This window comes from Cervus canadensis, chromosome 22, assembly GCF_019320065.1.
Source record: "Cervus canadensis isolate Bull #8, Minnesota chromosome 22, ASM1932006v1, whole genome shotgun sequence".
Lineage (NCBI taxonomy): Eukaryota > Metazoa > Chordata > Mammalia > Artiodactyla > Cervidae > Cervus > Cervus canadensis.
The window spans coordinates 58,216,547-58,234,766 of NC_057407.1; the positions used below are offsets into that span (position 1 = coordinate 58,216,547).

The window sequence follows — 18,220 nt, forward strand, 5'->3', positions numbered from 1 at the left end:
CGGACCATCAACACACATGTTCCCACCTTTGTTTCCCAACATCGCCCTACACAAAGGGACCTCAGTTGGCCACTACTCCGGGATTTGAACTGTGGGTGGGTAGAAAATAGAGCATAATGATTATAGGTGAGTCAAAATGTTCTCTGAGCACAAAATTAACAGACCAAAACCAGAAATAATCTCTGCTTTTATTGATCCATTTGAGGATGCTGATAGTAACCCTCTCTTCAGTGGCTGAACTCTCTTCCTTCCTCTCCAGGCACCACTTTATGTCTTATTTTCTTCTGCGTGTTTCCTTTGCCTGAAGGTTTCCTGGAGCCAAAGGATATTCATTTCTCAGGGCACTGACCCGCCTGCCACACTGGGAGCTCATGGGTCTGACCTCAGACTGAAGCCCTGTGAGCTGTCCCAGCTTGTCTCTGCCAATCCTGGGCACTGGTCCCTTGGCAAGGCATTTAGATCCTCTGTGATATAGTGCCTCATCTGTAAGGGGGATCGTAATGGCACAGACCTCCTAACAGGGCTGAGGGACTGGATGACGTGGAGCGTGGAGGCTCAGTCTGCCTCTGAAAGAATGCACGGGGCAGTGGTCAGTGTCAGCTGAAACCACAGACACTTCTTAGGACAGTGGCATCTGAAGCAGATGTTCAGGTAAGCTGCAGTGAAGCTTTTTTTTATAGCAGTGAAATAGTGGAAACAATCTAAATGACCATATAGGTCATGGTAGAGGGACTGTGGACAGGGTTAGGGGCGTGCCCAGCAGCTGCAAAGCAGAATAAGGAAGATTCACATGCTGTTATCTGCAGTGATCTCCAGGGGATGCTTAGAGTGTAGATGTGTCTTCGTGCAAGTGGAAGACGTGTCCTGGGCCTGCCATGCACCCAAAGGACCTGGGTGCCAGCTGGGGAGGCTCCTGTGGGCCACATGGGAGATAGTCTGGACATCAGTGAATAATGTGAGGAGGGATTATCATAAACTGAATAAAAAAGGGTTCAGTGAGCTCACATGGGTACTAAGAAAGCTACCTTGGAAACAGAATTGTCAACTAGTAAATGTAGAAGAAATGACAGAAATAGGAAGTCATTCTTACAACCACCAAGAAATCTGACTGATGCAACTTCAGGCGAATCATCAGTTCTTCCATTGAGGTGGTTTAGTCACTCAGTCATGCCCAACTCTTTGCAACCCCATGGACTGTAACCCTCCAGGCTCCCCTGTCCATGGAATTCTCCAGGCAAGAATCCTGGAGTGGGTTACCATTTCCTTCGCCAAGGAATCTTCCTGACCCAGGGATCGAATCCAGGTCTCATGCATTGCAGGCAGATTCTTTACCACTGAGCCAGAGAAGCCACAGAGGTAATGAGATCAGAGCTGTGTCCCCCTCGTGGGACACTCTCTACCTGCAGTGCTCCATCTGCGTCTCGCCCCATGGAAAACATGATCTGACCAGACAGGGGCGGTCGGAGCAGCTGGCCTTGGCTCCTCACAACATCAGAGAAAAGAGGGCTCAGAAACGATCTTGAATTAATGAAGAGCCTGGACTTGCGATTGAAAAGCAGCTAAAAAGGATATATTGGGACAACAGGGGAGTTGAAATTAAACTGAAAACTAGAATCAACGTAAACATGCGATAAGAGTGAAATTGTCTTTGGTTACTTAGGAGAATATGTCCTGTTTGTACAAAAGTGTGTTGGTGAATGCAGGGTGAAGTGTTATAATACCTGTAGTCCTCACAGGACTCAGAAAACACACAGAGAGACACAAATGCGGAATGAGAACAATGTGGTGGTTACTGAAAACTGATGAATTCAAGTGCAGGGCATATAGGTGTTCATTACACTATTTTGCAATGTCTCTGGGTGTTTGAAAAATGTCAAGATAAAAGATAAAGTGCAGGATAAGAAGGGATAAATTGGCATTGAGGACACCCCAGGGATAGAGCACAGCAGAAAGGGAGGGGCATGTTTCTGAGCTCGGAGACTCCCTCAAATCTGGTCTGAGGATGCTGCTGACGGTCTGGGGGCAGGGAGCCCAGCCATGACTGGAAGCGGAGAGGGCCCCGTGCCCACACCGGGCAGTGTCCCACCTTTGCCACAAGGCCCGTCACACTTTTTACACTTGCGGACACCATCTTCTTCTACCTCCTGGCTGTCAGAGCTGCAGGCGCGGACGCATGAGCCGTGGTCGGTCACCACATAGTTACCTGGGGGACAATGAAAGGAAGGTGGTGAAAGCAGCACCAGGTGTTCTGGGCATAATGACCCTTGATGACGGGTGATTCTCTGGTCCTGTTTATTTCAAGGACAAGAAGGAGAGGCTGTAAACAGAGAGGAGTGGGGTTCAAGGTGCTCATGGCCTCCCTATCAGGCTGCTGCTCGCTGGTGACGATGCCTACATTCAGGACTCACAGCTGAAAGTTTAGCACTTATTTTAAAAAGTCACCTGAAACAAAGACCACTCTTCTCTTGGCCACCCTTATCCCCTCGGGCCTCTGCGGGCGGCTGGGTACACACTGCCTTGGCCGCCACTCAGGGAGAAGTAACTTGTGTTAATAATCAACTTTTCAGGAACCCTCTGTTTCTTTTGACTTCCCCAAGTGGATCCTCAAACCACTGGACGTTTGTCTGGACGTTTACTGGATATTTGTCACTTTCCTTCTATAAATTGTCTGCTTTTGTTCTGAGGCTCTGAGTGGTTTCCTGTGGATTTCAAATTGTCTCAAAGATTATATCTGTGTCATAGTTGTGGCAAAGTTTTATCTTGTCATTTACCTTACAATGCCTTATCTGTGGGTTTTTTTTTTTTTGCTGCTGTTCCAAATTTTAAAAATTTCATGTTCACAAGTCTGGTAGGGTAAATCTCACCTTCATAGTTGTTCTTAAAAAAAATTTTTTTTTTTTTTTTAGTTAATCTTCCCTCTTGAAAATCACTTCCTCTACTATGAAATCACTAATGTTGCCATTTCCCTAAATACTAGGGTCTCCTGTAAAGTACAAATAAGCAAAACCCAAGCCCCGACAATTAAACAAAGCCAATCGACAAGCAAAAAACTCTCTTCTGTGCTCCTAACGGCACAAACATGCCCGGGTTTTTAACCACTAAAGAAGGCCGGTGTTCCAACCTCTCTCTCATTTAGGTCTTAAAAACACCTGCCGAGTACAAGAGCCAAACAGGGAAATGGCCCAACGGCCATGGGTTTGTGCCAATCAGACCACGGAATGTTCTGGGCACCCATGCCTGGGCTCAGGACACAAGAAGCAACTGGGGGTCAGAGCGGCAGCCATCACCTCACCTGCCCGATACTGCAGAGAATACAGGGACCCAAGGATCCCTGAGTGGGGGACATGGGAACCTCGGCAGGACACAGAGCGGAAACAGGTGCCTGGCAATGAAGGGGCTCACAGGGACACTCACGGGGACACTTCTTGACACAGGTGGCGCCAAAGCTGTACTTCCCCAGCGGGTTGACCTTCATCTCGTAGGTGGTAGGGTCATAGAGCATGAGTGGTGGACACGTGTCCTTGCAGGTGGCTTCATCACGGAACCTGCGGCAGACCTGCCATGGGAGGGGTGGTGTGATTGTTGGACTCCACGGTGAGCGGGGCCACAGCCCTCCGGGTCCAGGTGTTCGGTCAGAGCAGGCGTCTAGTAAAGCACTCTCAACAGGGGGAGAAACACTGTTCTCTTAAAAGCATGTTTTTTCTTAAATACACTGCTCCAGCTGTGATGGTTTATGGATTATGAGGAGGGAAAAACACATCTTTGTTAACTTTCAAAATAAGGCAGGAGTTCACACGCTAGAGTAGTAACTCTAGAGTGAAATTATTCAACTTAACTTACATCTGATTTCCCTCCTAAACAACACTTGAGGATACATTTTTGAATTTATTACCAAACACAGAGAACTTTGGCTGGGGGCTGCTGTGCAGAGGGAATCAGACCACACACAGAGGGGTCCTGACCAAGAGCCTGGTATTGCCTCCCTCCAGCAGCCTGGCAGAAGTGGCTCAGACCAGTGGGATCTAAAGCCCAGGGCCCCTCCAGCCTCCGGGACATTAGTTTCCCAGGCTCCTAAAACCCATAGACTCTTTGGTGACACTAGAACTTGGTCAAGCTTTCGGCAGTAACAGGGACGACAGCGAGGGCTTCGGCACCCTCATGGGGTGGGGAATTAGCAGGAAGCATCTGAGCCAAGTGGAAAGAGCAGAGGCTTTAGAGGCAAAAGGTACAAATGGAGTCCAGCTATCCTGCCACTGAGGATCGGTGTGACTGCCTAACCTCACTGGGTGCATTTTAGGGGTCCCTGCAGCCTCAGCTCTCTAGGTTGTAATGAGAATTGAGGAAACAATAAATGGTGGTGACGCTGGTGCTGGCCACAACAGACATGAGGGACAAATAACACACAGCTAGTATTTGGCTCTGGAGAAGGCAATGGCACCCCACTCCAGTCCTCTTGCCTGGAAAATCCCATGGGCGGAGGAGCCTGGTAGGCTGCAGTCCATGGGGTCGCAAAGAGTCGGACATGACTGAGCGACTTCACTTTCACTTTTCACTTTCAAACATTGCAGAAGGAAATGGCAACCCACTCCAGTGTTCTTGCCTGGAGAATCCCAGGGACGGTGGAGCCTGGTGGGCTGCCGTCTATGGGGTCGCACAGAGTCGGACATGACTGAAGTGACTTAGCAGCAGCAGCAGCAGCATTTGGCTCATTCCATGCCCTGGTCTCGGGTGTGGATGCCACATACATTGTGCCCTTTAGACCACGGAACAGTAGGTGAGGTCACATAATTTACCCAAGGTCACCAACTAGGTGGTGAAGGCCAGTCACTGAAAGATGCTTTGTTACCTGGCAGCTTCAAACATCAGTCAGCACATTTAAGCCAAAGGGAGGCCCCTGAACTTCGGGCCACAGAAGCTGAGGTGTGTCTTACCAGGCAGTCACTCTCCCGAGGCCCCGTGCAGCCAGCGGCACACTGGTTATGACAGCAGTCGCTGGGGGACCTGCCACGGCAGCGCCCGGAACACTGCTGGGCACAGATGATTTTGGTCACTGAAAGGAAGCAGAGGCCATCATGAGCCGCAGGGTCAGGAAGCTGGAAGGATCACTTCCCAGGGACCCTGCAGAGCACTTGCAAATGGTGACCAAAGACTGATAACAAGGATGAATTTAGTGATTCTACACTGAAATTCCCAAACATTCATGTTCTGCTAAACTCAACTATCTTGATCTTTCTTACTGTATGTTTTCTTTTTTCTATTTGTTTCTAATCACTTAGGAGAACTGACTCAGATTAACTCTGGACTTTCAGACTTGTTAAATTAGAAACTGACAAGAATTGAGTTTTGGGGTAATAGAAAGTATGTACAAATAACATAATGCCTGCCAGAAAGCAGTGTTTAAAAGGGCATAACAATCACATCACCATTTGACTTAAGGACAGATAAAGCGGACAGGTCCCTAGATTTCCTGGCCATTCATGGTCTTAAGCTAGGATTCCCACAGAAAAATCTCCTTCAAGAAGCTGCTCTTGCTTCTCTGGAGGTGGGTAGGTACCCAAAAGAGGGGCAGGAAGGGACAGGACACAAGAGGTGTTGCGATGCAAGAAACACAGACAAGCCTCCGTTTCCAGGAAAACCAAACCGAGTGTTCAGAGAGAATGACTGCTGCCTGGGTGGCGGGCTGCACTGATTCAGGCCAGGCTGGAGGGCCAGCACTAGCCCATGCAGGGAGATGTGCAAGACTGCCATTCATATCCCGGCTAACATCTGGCCTTAAAAATCAACAATGCGTGGAGTCTTCAAAGGGAAAACAAATATCAATACCATCAGTCAAGTGTAAGGGGAGAAGGTGGCCAGTGAAATTCTGTTCCTGACTCACATTTCTGGCAGTTCTCCTTCCCAGCACCCCAGCAGCTTCCATTGAGACAGACTGGATCACACTTCGGGCCTAAAATATAAAAGTAATAGTTAAATTCATATCACAGGGAAAGGGAACAAGAAACTGATAGCACCTGCCCAAGCCTCTTAGCAGAGCTACAGCCCAGAAACAAGAGATTTCAAATTCCTTATTCTCTGCTTCTTCAACTGGTTGGTTTGTAAGATGATTTAAAAAGACTCTCATGGGGAAAAAATCCAAGGGATTTAATATATGTCCCAAAGTCTCCTACAGTCAGGAGAATTCAGTCTCTGGGAGAATTTCCGTTTTAAACGGAAGAGATGATTTGCCAAGTGATTGTGGGACGAGGGCACCCCTTCAGTATGACCAGCAAGGTTTATAGTTGATTCCAGGGGTGAAAGGCACTAGTGCAACGCTGGTGCTTCTCAAAATCCTGACAGATGGGAAGCTGAGCCCCAGACGGATGATGTCAGTCATACACTGGGAGAAGAGACAGAAAGAAAGAGAGACAGACAGAAAGAGAGAAACCTAAGAGGAAAGAGCAAAAGTAACAGGTAGGTATGTTCAGTGTGGTTCTGTCTGTACAGTGATACCACATTACCTTTCCTTTTTACCCTATATGTCACCATATTTTCAAATTTCTATTATAAGCATATAAGTTTATAAAAGAAAATATTTAAAATAAAAATGTTTAATGGCATATTTCCATAACACAGGAAATATTTACCAATTAAGGAATTCAAAGTCTGTTTATGATTATAAACTTCTGTGACAAAAAAAGAATCATAGACATTATTTAAAATATGAGTAACAGAAAAAAGGAAAAAGAAGAATTGAGGATCATCCAGAGGTAATCAATATAGGCATAAGTATAGCTATATATAAGAATTAATATCACACTACACATTGCACTATAACTTAATAACTGATAATACATTATGACAATTTTCCATGCCTTTAAATATCCTTCTACCTACCTAACATGAATTTTTAATGGCATGGCTGTACCACAATTTATTGAACCGATCTCTTATTTTTAGACCTAAGTTGCTTTTGAGATTTATTAAACACAAGGATATAAGGAATATGCTTGAACAAAAATATTTTTCTGCATCCCTTACAACTTTCATTCCTCTCATTTTTTCCTTAACATTCCTAGACATGATGTTCATAGGCCAGAGGCGTGCATACTTTAAAACTTCAATACATATTGCAAAAATTAACTTATATGCCCACAAGTAGACTATGCAAATTTCTGTTTCCTTGCCAATATAGGTATTGAAAAATCAAAAGGAACATATGTCTTTAGCAAAGGCAAAAACGACGCTTCCTTATTTTATTTTAACCACTTGTAATACAGTGACAAATAATATTTTACTTTATTTTTGGCTCTGTGTGTGTGCGTGTGATGGGGAGAGGGGAGCTGCTCATGTCCTTGACCCATTTTTGGAGAGGTGGTCACATTTTTCTTAGGATTTAGAAGACTACATTACATAGTCACATAGCAAGAATATTAACCTTTTCAAGGCAATTAGATGCTGCGCAGTATTTTCCTGTCTGTCATTAATATTTTTTTAATATGGAAGTTTTCTTTTATAGTATCTAACTTTGGCTTTCCTTCAACTTTAAATATTTATTTTTATGTTTCTTTCTAGCATTTACATATATACTCAACATTTTTTATGTTTAACATGCATTTGGAATTTACAGTGGTATGTGAAGTGGATTAGAGGTTTATTTCAATTTCCTCTTGAGTAAACCTACCCATTCTAACTTCAAATTCCAAACTACATCAATAATAACATAGTATTAAGTAACTTTTCTGTCCATAAAACACTTACATCATCTTATGAGATTTTTTGGGTAAAGATGAAATGAAACAAGATCTCAGAAGTCATTTGTGACCTGAAAGCACCAGTTGAGAGGAGCAAGATTCTGAATTTGTCCCTGGTAAGGTAACTAATGAGGAAAATACAGGTCATAGGTGAAGGGTGATTTTGTAATTTCCAATGTGACTAACCTAATATCCTTAGTTCCTTTAAAAAAAACCGTTAATAGTTCTGTCACTTAGATATTTTTCCTTTAGTAGTTACATTCCAGAATAATATATTAAATAATTAAGTCTTTTCTTATTTGCTTACAATGTCATTTCTTTATGGACATTTGATTCAGCTAGGCTGTCTTATTTGTCTATGGCTTATTTTTATATGTCTACTCTTAAACCAATACCACCTTGGTTTATTGCTCACAGCTTTGTAATATTTGAATCTTATTATTGCATAAACCTGGTCACCATTTGTCTTTCCCAACATTGTCTTGCCAGGTCATTTCTGCAGCTATGGTGTGAGGAGGGCAGGTAAGCTACTTTGGGTACCTGATTTGATCTATAGCAAACCCATATTAGGCTCACAGCCTTTCCATGTCAGTTTTTGCTGTTGTTGTTGTTACAAATGTACACAATTTAACCTCCTCACTGTTCATCAGATTGCTGAGCAAAGGCTAACCTCCATCTCTGGAAAATGTAAAATTTCACATTGTAAAAGAAAGCTTTTGCTTTCTTGCAAGCAAAGTAGGTCAGTTGGGTATCTGTTGGAATAATGCATTTACAAAATCAAAGGGCTCAATGCCCATGTTCACAGCAGCATTTTGTCCATAATTGTCAAAAGGTGGAAGCAACTCAAGCAATTCAAGTGCTCACTGACAGATGAATGTATAAACAAATGAAATATTGTTCAGCCATATTAAGGAAGGAAATTCTGACACATGGTCTAATTTGGATGGCTCTTGAAGACACTGTGCTCAGTGAAAGAAGTGAGTCACAAAAGTACAAATTTGTCAAATTTGTCACAAAAGGACAAATACTGTGATTTCACTCATATAAGGCACCTAAAGTTGTCTAACTCATAGGCTGAAAGTAAGATGATGGATGCAAGGCCTGGGGGTGGAGAGTTAGTGGTCAGCAGGGACAGTTTTAGTTTGGCAAGAGGAAAATACATGATTGGTGGTGATGGCTACACAACGATGTGAATGTACTTAATGCTACTGAACTGTACACGTAAACATGGTTAAGATGGTAAATTTTATCTTAAACATATTTCATTATAATTAATCAAATCAAAGGAAAAAAAGCAAAAATCAAAGCAGCTTTAGTTGATTTTTAAGATCCATATCAGCTTCAAATTCTAAGACCAAAAACACCAAAAAGAAAAAAAAATAAAGCACCCATGCATTCACTGCACAGTTGTAGGAAAACAGCAGCAGGAAATGGTGATGGCTTCTTATTTTAAAGGCCTGAAAGGTGAGGGAGATCAGAAAGGGAGCAGGCTACTTGGAAACTGGGGTCCTCAAAGTTTCCCACGAGGTATGTCAAGGGTGCTAACGGGGAGCCTTGACCTGCACCGTGGTCCTGGCTAGCTGCTCCCTTGCATGGGCTGCTTTTTTGATGAACAGTGGGGACTAGGTCATGGGCACTAGTTAAATATGGACAAGCTTACTCCTATGTGCTCCTTAGTTCTGCTGAGCACTCCATCCATGTGGGAGTGCCCAGGACCTATGAGCAGGAGGACAGAGTTGAGCCCCAAAGCTTCCACAGGGCCTGGTGCCGCTTTGAGCCTCAGCAGAAAATCGGAAGCTACAACAGCCTGATTAGTCTCCTCAAACAGGATGAGAGAAGCCCCTTGCCAGGCGTGGCACGATGGGCTTTTCTAACGCCACATGAGAGCTCAGTTGCCCTGGCGAGGGTCGGGGTGTGTGTGTGTGTGACCTGTCAGCAAGTGAGCTGTCACCATGAAAAACAGACCTATTCCTGTCTTAAATAGGTGCTCTTCTAGTGAGCATATAATCTGTTTACCACTTATTTTCACTGTAGATTCATGTAACTTAACATGAACTCTGCCTTCTCTGGCTCCCACCCCAACTCCACAGCTCCGCCCTGCCTTATGAGCTGTAATCCCGGGGTGGGGGTGGGGGGAGCACTGTGGAACACTTACAGTTGCTCAGCTGGTTCTGAAAGTCCCCTGTCATGTTGCTTAGAAATTCAGGGTTGACGATGTCCCGCCACTGGATGGTGTCCACGTTGCAGAGGACAGGGTTGTTGCTGAATCGCACGGCACCTTGCAGAATTTCTGCATGAGAAAGGAACCTCCATGAGCAAACTTACCATCTCTTCTAAACTCTTGTGAAGTATGCATCTGCTTCTTCACATTTTGCCTTCTGTTCAGAGATGGCAGCATGCAAATGAGACTCCCTGGAACTGCAGTGGAGCAGTGGAAAGTGAGCTGATGGATTCCTCTATGGAGGAGTTGGGATTCCTCTGCAATTGGGTCTTTGAACAATGAATGACCAGAATCTAGAAATCTGGGGCCATGGGGAGATAACGCTTTAGTCATGTAGCGTGAATGACAGGTATACAGTAAGTCGGTTGTCCCCAGGGAGGCTGGCTGGTCCCAGCTGGACCGGAGTGACTGTGTGATGACAACATGAAAGGGCAGATGGGACAGGAAGGGTGGGTGGAAGAGAAGATGCTCTGAGGAGCTTGGGGAAGCGGGTAGAGTGGAGCAGGAAGGATCTGTATGTGTGCTGAAGAGACTGGATGGCCAAGGGAAGGCAAAGACATAAAACTGTTCAACTGCTCAAAGGAAGAGCTGGAACGACATGAAACGCCAGGGGCGATAAGAAAACTTGAGCAGGAGCAGAGGGCAAGTATTCCCCCATGACCCTTATGCAAACAATTACTGAATGACTCCTGTGCACAGAACAAGGCAGCGAGTGCCGTGAGGTATGTGGAAATGAGTGATTCCTGCTGGCTCCTCTCTAAGAAGGGACAAGCATGTGAGGGGCCATGACCCATGACGAGGCTGGCACTGTGCCAGCTGGTTTACATGCATGCATGCTTAGTCACTCAGTCGTATCTGACTCTGCAACCCCATGGCTTGTAGCCTGTTAGGTTCCTCTGTGCATGGAATTCTCCAGGCAAGAATACTGGAGTGGGTTGCCATTTCCTCCTCCAGGGGATCTTCCTGACCCAGGGATCGAACCTGCGTCTGTTGAATCTCTTTACCACTGTACCACCTAGTAGTCAGACATATGCATGGCCTGAGCTATTCCTCACATGGTCCTCTGACCATAACTCAATTCTAGATATGTAAGTAATGCCAACTATCCCAGAGTGCAAGAGGACACAGAAAAGGAAGAGTTCTTCTGGGGAAGCTCTCTTTGACTGTTGGAAAGAATGACATTTCTGGGAAGAGAACATGTGGAGGAACCCAGATGGAAGTGGGCTCTGCGGGCTCCAGGCGGACAGACAGCCCCAGCAGAAGCCGTGAGGGGCCAGGTAAGCAGGTCCTTCAGCAGATGGCGGGGAGGGTCTGCAGAGTCACAGAAGGCAGGCTGGGGGTCGGAAAGGGCCGCATCTTGGAGTTTTGGGTGTGAAATCAGAGATGACAGCCGGACAACCAAGTGAAAAGCCTCACTCAGGAGGGAGCCAGAGGCAAGGGATAAACTCATGAGAGGCCAGAGCTGGAGACACAGGAGAGCTGGGGCTGCAGGAGCCTCAGGAAGACAGACCATGAGTGAGAAGAACAAGGGGACAGCAGCAGGATGACCAGAGGCCCGTGTTAGTTATCAACTGCTGTTGTTTAGTCACTAAGTCATATCTGACACTTTTGCGACCGCATGGACTGTAGCCTGTCAGGCTCCTCTGTCCATGGGATTCTCCAGGCAAGAATACTGGAGTGGGTTGCCATTTCCTTCTCCAATAACAGTATGTATTTCATGTCGGACAATCCAAATTAGAGGATTATTTAATAAAATTAAATAATCTGAATTGATACAACCCCAATACTCACGACCGAAATAATACCAAGCACAGAAACAGCTCCCTGGGGCTTTATCTGCAGTAATTCACTTAATCTCCTCAACAACCCTGGGAAGTCTGTTAGCACTGTCCCCCCCATTTTTGAAGTCGCAGAGAAAACCCACTCCCAGGCGCCTGGCTGGTGAGCCATGGAGTGATAGAGCTGGGGCTGGAAACCGACAGTCTGTCCCCGCCTGCCTCTGCCTGGCACCTCGGGACAGCGACTTGGTGGCGTCCAGGTGGGCGGAGGGCGAGGACAGCCCAGCCCAGTGCCAGCACTGCACCCAGCAGGCGTGGGAGGCTGAGGGGAGCCCTGAGGCCATTCCATAAACGCCGAGCCCAGGAGCTGACCCGGGCGCAGGCTCCACGGCGCTCGGACAGGCAGCCCGCCCTGCACCTCAGCCTGGGGTCAGGCCCCCGACCGCGAACCCCTCTGCTGTGTGCCCTCTGCTCTCATCCCCCTTGAGGGTTGGCCCCATTGCCCATCAGAGCCGCAAGCCATGGGGGAAGGTTAGGGCTCTGCAGCACGGTCTGGGCGGCCAACGCTGGCCATTTCCTCCCTCCTGTGGGAATTCAAGAGGGTTACTTTGACTTTTTTTTTTGGTAAAATGGCAGAGCATACCACTTGCTCTGAAAGAAGGTTAGGGGCATTAAATTAAGTTACCAATTTAACATGGCCGGTACTGTACCTGCCACAATCATTAGCTTCAAATGTTAAAAATCAACTTGCCATTTTTCCTTTATCTTCCACCATTTCCTCTCACAGGACCCTCATAAGTGCCCTCCTCACAAGAATTCAAACTTCACCTGTAACACCTTTATTCCCTATCCTTGCAAACTTAAAAATGGCTTTCTGTATAATAGTGTTACTGTGGAAAATGTCTCAGACAGCAGTTGGGTTTTTACTCTTGGTCCCTCATACATGAGGTCCAGGCAGTGAGACTGGAGGACTACCTGAGCATTCCAGTTCCGTCATCCGGTCATACTCTCGTTTTTCCAGAACCTTTACCATGTCTTACTAACTCTCTGGAGACTTTTCCATGAACAAGGCAGAACCTGTACTTGGCTTAACTCTTCCCTTCCCGCCCCATCAACTACTGTCTTCTTAGAACTTCCACTCGCTGTATCTGGCGTATGGCTGGCACGCAGTACATCTGTGTGTCATGAATAAACGTCTTCCCTGAGTGGAATTCAGAAAAGCACCCCGTCTGCTGAGTACCGTTCAAGTCACTCTTCACATCATAGCCTCCCGTTCCTGCTCTCACCCTGTAAGTTTCTCAAGGGCAGCTCCCTCAGTCCGGTTCTGTTTGCTCCATAGTTGGATAAGACCGCTAAGGCATGGGTGCTTTCATAAAGCACATTTCCTCGGATGATCTGCAGGTTTTCCAGCGGAATCTTCTCCACCGTGTTGAGGGCAATGAGCACATAGCCAGCAACCTCCTGGATGGTCTAAGGAAACAAAACATGAACGTATTATTTCTCTTTGGAGGAACTCATGAATGCAAGATCTAAAGTGGGTCCAGAGAGCCCAGGACACCTAGCTGAGCAGGAGTGGTTGACGAATCATGTAGATGATTAACACTGGGCCCCATGGGAGGTAACAAGATTTATAGTGGTCCCTGCATTTTTGCCTCTTGAGCTTGACAACAGTAACAACGGACCATGTGCATTACTGAGGAATGCTGTGACTTTCATTTTGCCTGGTGTTTAACAGACTCAGCAGAAAATGGAAATGTTTTATTAATTTATTTTATATTTGTCTTGCAGGCTTTCCATCAAAAACAAACCAACCCAGAAGAAAACCAATCAAATCCTAAGTTTAACTACACCAAACTCAGAAGCTTTTAAGGCTGGCTCCTATTGGCTCACTGGAGCCTACTGCAAAACATATGCGAGTTTTGTGAACTAGTTTTTAAACTCTTGGTAGCCAGAAATCAACCGTAGTGGTTGATTATACCAAGAAAACAGGTAAGGGCTACAAAGCAGGTCTTTTTTTTCCAAACACAGCCAGTATAGCAGGGTACCATGGCTGCAGTGCTGATTAAAAGATTAGTGTCCACAATGAAAGCAGAATGCCAGGCTAGTCTGTCTCTCTTTGCTATTCTTTTATAGCTACAACTTGACACTATCTGGTAAAGTGACCTTTTCATAAAACTTGCATGCATAATTTCCTTATGGTTTGTAATTGCCACAGCAAAAGTAAATACAATGTCAATTAAATTCTGCCAAGGCCTTATTTACTTATATTTACTTCTGCTGTATTTGGGTAAGGATCAAATTCATTGAACTAACCTTGAGAAAAGAAAGGTTGTAACTACTCTGCATGTAGGTAATTTCCAAATTCCCAAGGACCACCTCACAGTTGTTGAACATCCTCTGGAGGCTCAGAAAGTGGTCTTCAAAAGTGCCCAACAGGGTGAGCTTGTTACTTGTCCCTTGGCAAACTGGAAACAAGGGAAAAAAGGTATCACATGAAATAAAGTAAAGTAGAAAAACTAAAATAAAACAATCTTCACAATCTTCAACTAACTGCATGCTTCAGTGACTTAGGATAGTAATTCTGATTGAAGGCCACTCAGGACAAACATGATAAACAATGTTTAAAAGTTTATATAAGATGCAGTTCAAACTAAGGACTAGTTCATCTTTATAATGCAACTGTTTGAAAATATTAAAAATTCAAGGAGAAACAGATGAAAACCCCTGGAAATCTTTGAGACAAAACAGTCTATAAGAGTTTTAGTAAAATGCACAAAAAAATAGACAATAATTGTATATTTACAATGTTAATAAATATATAATGAACTTTTACTTTGCAAAAAGATAACATGTCACATTATTATGCGTTGAAAGACTATTTACAAACATAGTTTCCTACCACAACTTTGTACAACCTAAAATCAATAACAAGAGTGTAAATTTAAAACCATTGACTGGAGACAAAAAATATTCTAAACTGATGCACCGAAGAATAAAATCAAATATTATATAAAATTTAGAAAGTAACATGAAAACACACTTGGTTACTAAGAAACCAGCATGTCTTTGTGTCTGCCACACTCTAAGGAGCCCGCCACCCAGGTGGAAGTGCAAGGGCTTGGCATCAATTGCTGGGATGTGGCCTCGGCACATTTAACGCCCTGATGTTTTCAGCTGTCAAACTTAATATAAGAAAACATTTTAAATTGGGGGATGAAGTCAGACTATGAAAATACATTTGGTAGTCTATATTTAAAAGCAAAGGAGAGGATTATAATAAAGCCATGTTTATAAATTAGCTCTTTGAACAACATGAATAGACAAGCATAAGAAAACAAAGAGGTTTGGGACTTTTGAAGCAGGGAGCTGGTAAGTGACTGTACTTTGAGCCAAAACTATCATAAGTGAGGAAATATGGCCTCTGGCTTTGGAGGTTTGATTCAGACCTGACCAGGCAGGGCTGCAATCTGCAACCAGGTGGTTGAGCACAAAACCAACAGCAGAGTCAATAGGGGGGGACTTCCTGCGGAACTCTTCCCAAATCTGCATTTCTATTTGATAGATTCTTTGCTCCCTCCCCACGGTAGTGTTCTGCAGAGCATCATTTGACTGTCTGCTCTTGCATTTTGGTGCCAAGGCACTGAGCACATGTTCAGAGCACATAATGAACATGAAGCGTTTATACCACCATTAAATATGAAGCAACCCTTACTTCCTCTTTGACTTTGTGGGGATTTCCCTCTTCTCCCCTTCTGTGGTCTCATTCAAATGTGGTGGTAGAGAGAATGCTCACAAGGGAACTGCAATGGCCCCCTGCACCGGCTCCAGGGCACAGTGGTTCCATCACCCTTTCCACCGTAACACAGGACGGACCCAGCGTCTCTGGCTGCCTTCACTTAGGAGTGTGGGCTGCTCTGACTGCAACCTCGGGTTGGAACCATTGTACACAGTTGGCTGCAGCCATGCAGCCATGCAGAGGAGGCCAGACTGATTTCCCAACTCTAAGGTTCTTAAAGATGCCAGCATCAATGGAAGTGCAGGATTTTGCCAACAACAGGTGACCTTTCTGGCAGACCTTGAAACAAAAGTTGCCACCCAGCTGACGGACTATGGTCCCTAAATTTCAGCCTAACTGGTCAGCTCTGGTCTAGGCAGCCCCAAGTACTGGTCATACCCTTCAGGCCAGCCAGGTGACCAGTGATGAGTAGAACTGAGTGTTGGAGCACGTTTCTCAAGGGTTTCTTCTGGACGCAGAAGGATGAAAGCAATCACAAATGTTTTCATTTTAAATGCTCAAAGATATCCATTTGTAAATTTCTCTTGGCTGAACTATTTTTATTATTAAATTATGTGAAAATGACTTTCGTCAGTTAAAAAGGAAAACATGTCAGGTAAGTTTACTCTGTTAAAGAAGAAAATTGCAAAAGGACTACACTTGTGTTTTTATTTATTCTTTCAAAAAGTGCTAAATGAGCACTGAAAGGATTTATTGGATGAATACCCACTATGACCCTTTGCTATTTACAATTACTATAAATTACTTTTATATTTAAAAAAAGATCCTATATTTGGAAGACAATAGCAACATTACACATTATTGATATGAATGTTAATTTGTAAAACATTTTGGAAACAACTGGACAAACTGTGCATACAAATAAATATGCTTAAAGTCTATGTCATGATGATTCCACTTTGGAAAACCTATTCTAAGGAAACAGACCTAAATTTTCATGCAGAATATTTTTTAATAATGGCAAAAAATTGCCCAACTGCCCAACATGTTTATTCTTAAGAAAAAGCAGCCAACACACTATTGGACTGAGTTGAAGGCAAATCCATCTTGAGTCCTACTCCTGGGCTAATGACTAAAGTATCAACAGAAAGCATGACAAGGCTGCTTATTCTGAGGCTTCTCTGCCACACACAGAAAGGGAGACAGCAGGTCTGGGGTGAGGGTGCAAATGGCCTGGCCTGGGTTTCTTGACTGAACAAGGTATATTTGGTATACATACCAAATATCTCATGTTATGTAATATAGAATATTTAAATGTGAGACATTAAATCAGTAATATTGAAAAATAAAAATCACTAACTAGCGAGGCAGACTTAAGGCAAACTGAGAAAGGAAAACCTCCGCGCTCAGCCAGGAGAAAACTTCTGGTCAGCACTTCCTCTGTACGCAGACGGAAGGACTTCCCGGAGCTCCGCAGCACAGTTTTCTCAAACACAGACTTGGTAAAATCCACTCTGGCTTCCCAGAGCTGTTCTGAGAAGTGAATGAACACAAAAGCTTCAGGTTTCTTTTGTCACAGTTAACTACTGGGAACTGTGACAGCTGCCTTGACATAGGTGTGCCTGGACAGAGCTGGGGACTTCTGTGGATGTGTCCTTGTCCTGTAATACTGTGTGAACTGGCCGCATTTGGTTGGCTTACTCAAATACTGGGCATTAAATAGAGTTACTCTGTCAGAAGAACATTTATCCAATGAGAAGAAAGAAAAATAATGTATTGTACTTTTAAGAATTTCATTGAAATATGCATTTAGGATTAGGTTTTTAAGCAATTTTTATTCAGAGAGAAATTCAATATTACCTTAGGCTAAGCATTTCAAAACCAGACAATTAAAAGTGTTTGTGTCAAGCTCCATACAACACACTAGAGATCTGCTTTCCCTCCTGCAAATCTGATGACAAAGTCTACTGAAACAAGAAGGGGGCCTTCAAAGCACTTAGCTTTTCATCTTCACAATTTATTATGATGATTCATAAATGGACAAAAACCTAAAAGAACTGTACTGTGAACATCCTTAAAGTAGCATTTTACTATGTTCACTTTAACACATGCATCCATCTAATTTTTTCTATGCATTTGTAAAGGAAGGCAGAGATAGCAGTACCCTTCACCCTGACATGCCCCTGGTTACAGTTCAAGATTACTGACAGTGGTTATTGAGGTAACATCACAAACTGTGAGATAATCAGTAGTAAGTGTGGCACTGATGAGTTCCAAAAGACGCATGCAGCTGTGTAACCTACACTCCCGTCATGCCCAGAGCATCACGCTCACCCTGGGAGCTCCCTCGTGGCCTTGCTCAGACAGCCCCTGCCCCAGACACCACAAACTGCAGATGTGCTTCCAGTTAGGGCAGTTCTGCCTGTCTGGGGACTTCTGCTCACGGAATCACACGGCACCCTAGGTACCAGGGTTCACGTGGTGTCCGGAGTCAGGCTGTTCTCTTTCTGAAGAACCAACCACCCCCCCCCCCCGAATCTATCTGAATTGAAAATAAAACAGTCTGCCTCCTCTAAGTCCTGAGACGTGCCTGATTTGACCAGGACAGCCTATGGCTTTCCTGTGTCGTTGTGGCAGTGCACCTCTCTCTTTGCCCACAAGCCCGGGCAAATCTGTAAGGCTAAGACATAACACTAAAACAGGTCTCTCCAGATTTTCCCCAATCCACTTAGATGCTTTTGGAATTGCCTAATTG

The 18,220-nt window shown here is 44.6% G+C and overlaps 1 protein-coding gene across 1 annotated transcript in view; it reads right to left on the reverse strand.

Moving 5' to 3' along the window:
- The window catches only part of EGFR (epidermal growth factor receptor), a 225,344-nt gene that overhangs the window by 59,931 nt on the left and 147,193 nt on the right, over nt 1-18,220 (reverse strand). Inside the window, exons 2-8 of the mRNA XM_043441805.1 lie at nt 14,043-14,194; nt 13,016-13,199; nt 9,886-10,020; nt 5,879-5,947; nt 4,932-5,050; nt 3,415-3,556; nt 2,087-2,203 (exon numbers count right to left, since the gene is read on the reverse strand). Coding sequence (XP_043297740.1) covers nt 2,087-2,203; nt 3,415-3,556; nt 4,932-5,050; nt 5,879-5,947; nt 9,886-10,020; nt 13,016-13,199; nt 14,043-14,194 — 918 coding nt within the window. The remainder of the gene's footprint in view (nt 1-2,086; nt 2,204-3,414; nt 3,557-4,931; nt 5,051-5,878; nt 5,948-9,885; nt 10,021-13,015; nt 13,200-14,042; nt 14,195-18,220) is intronic.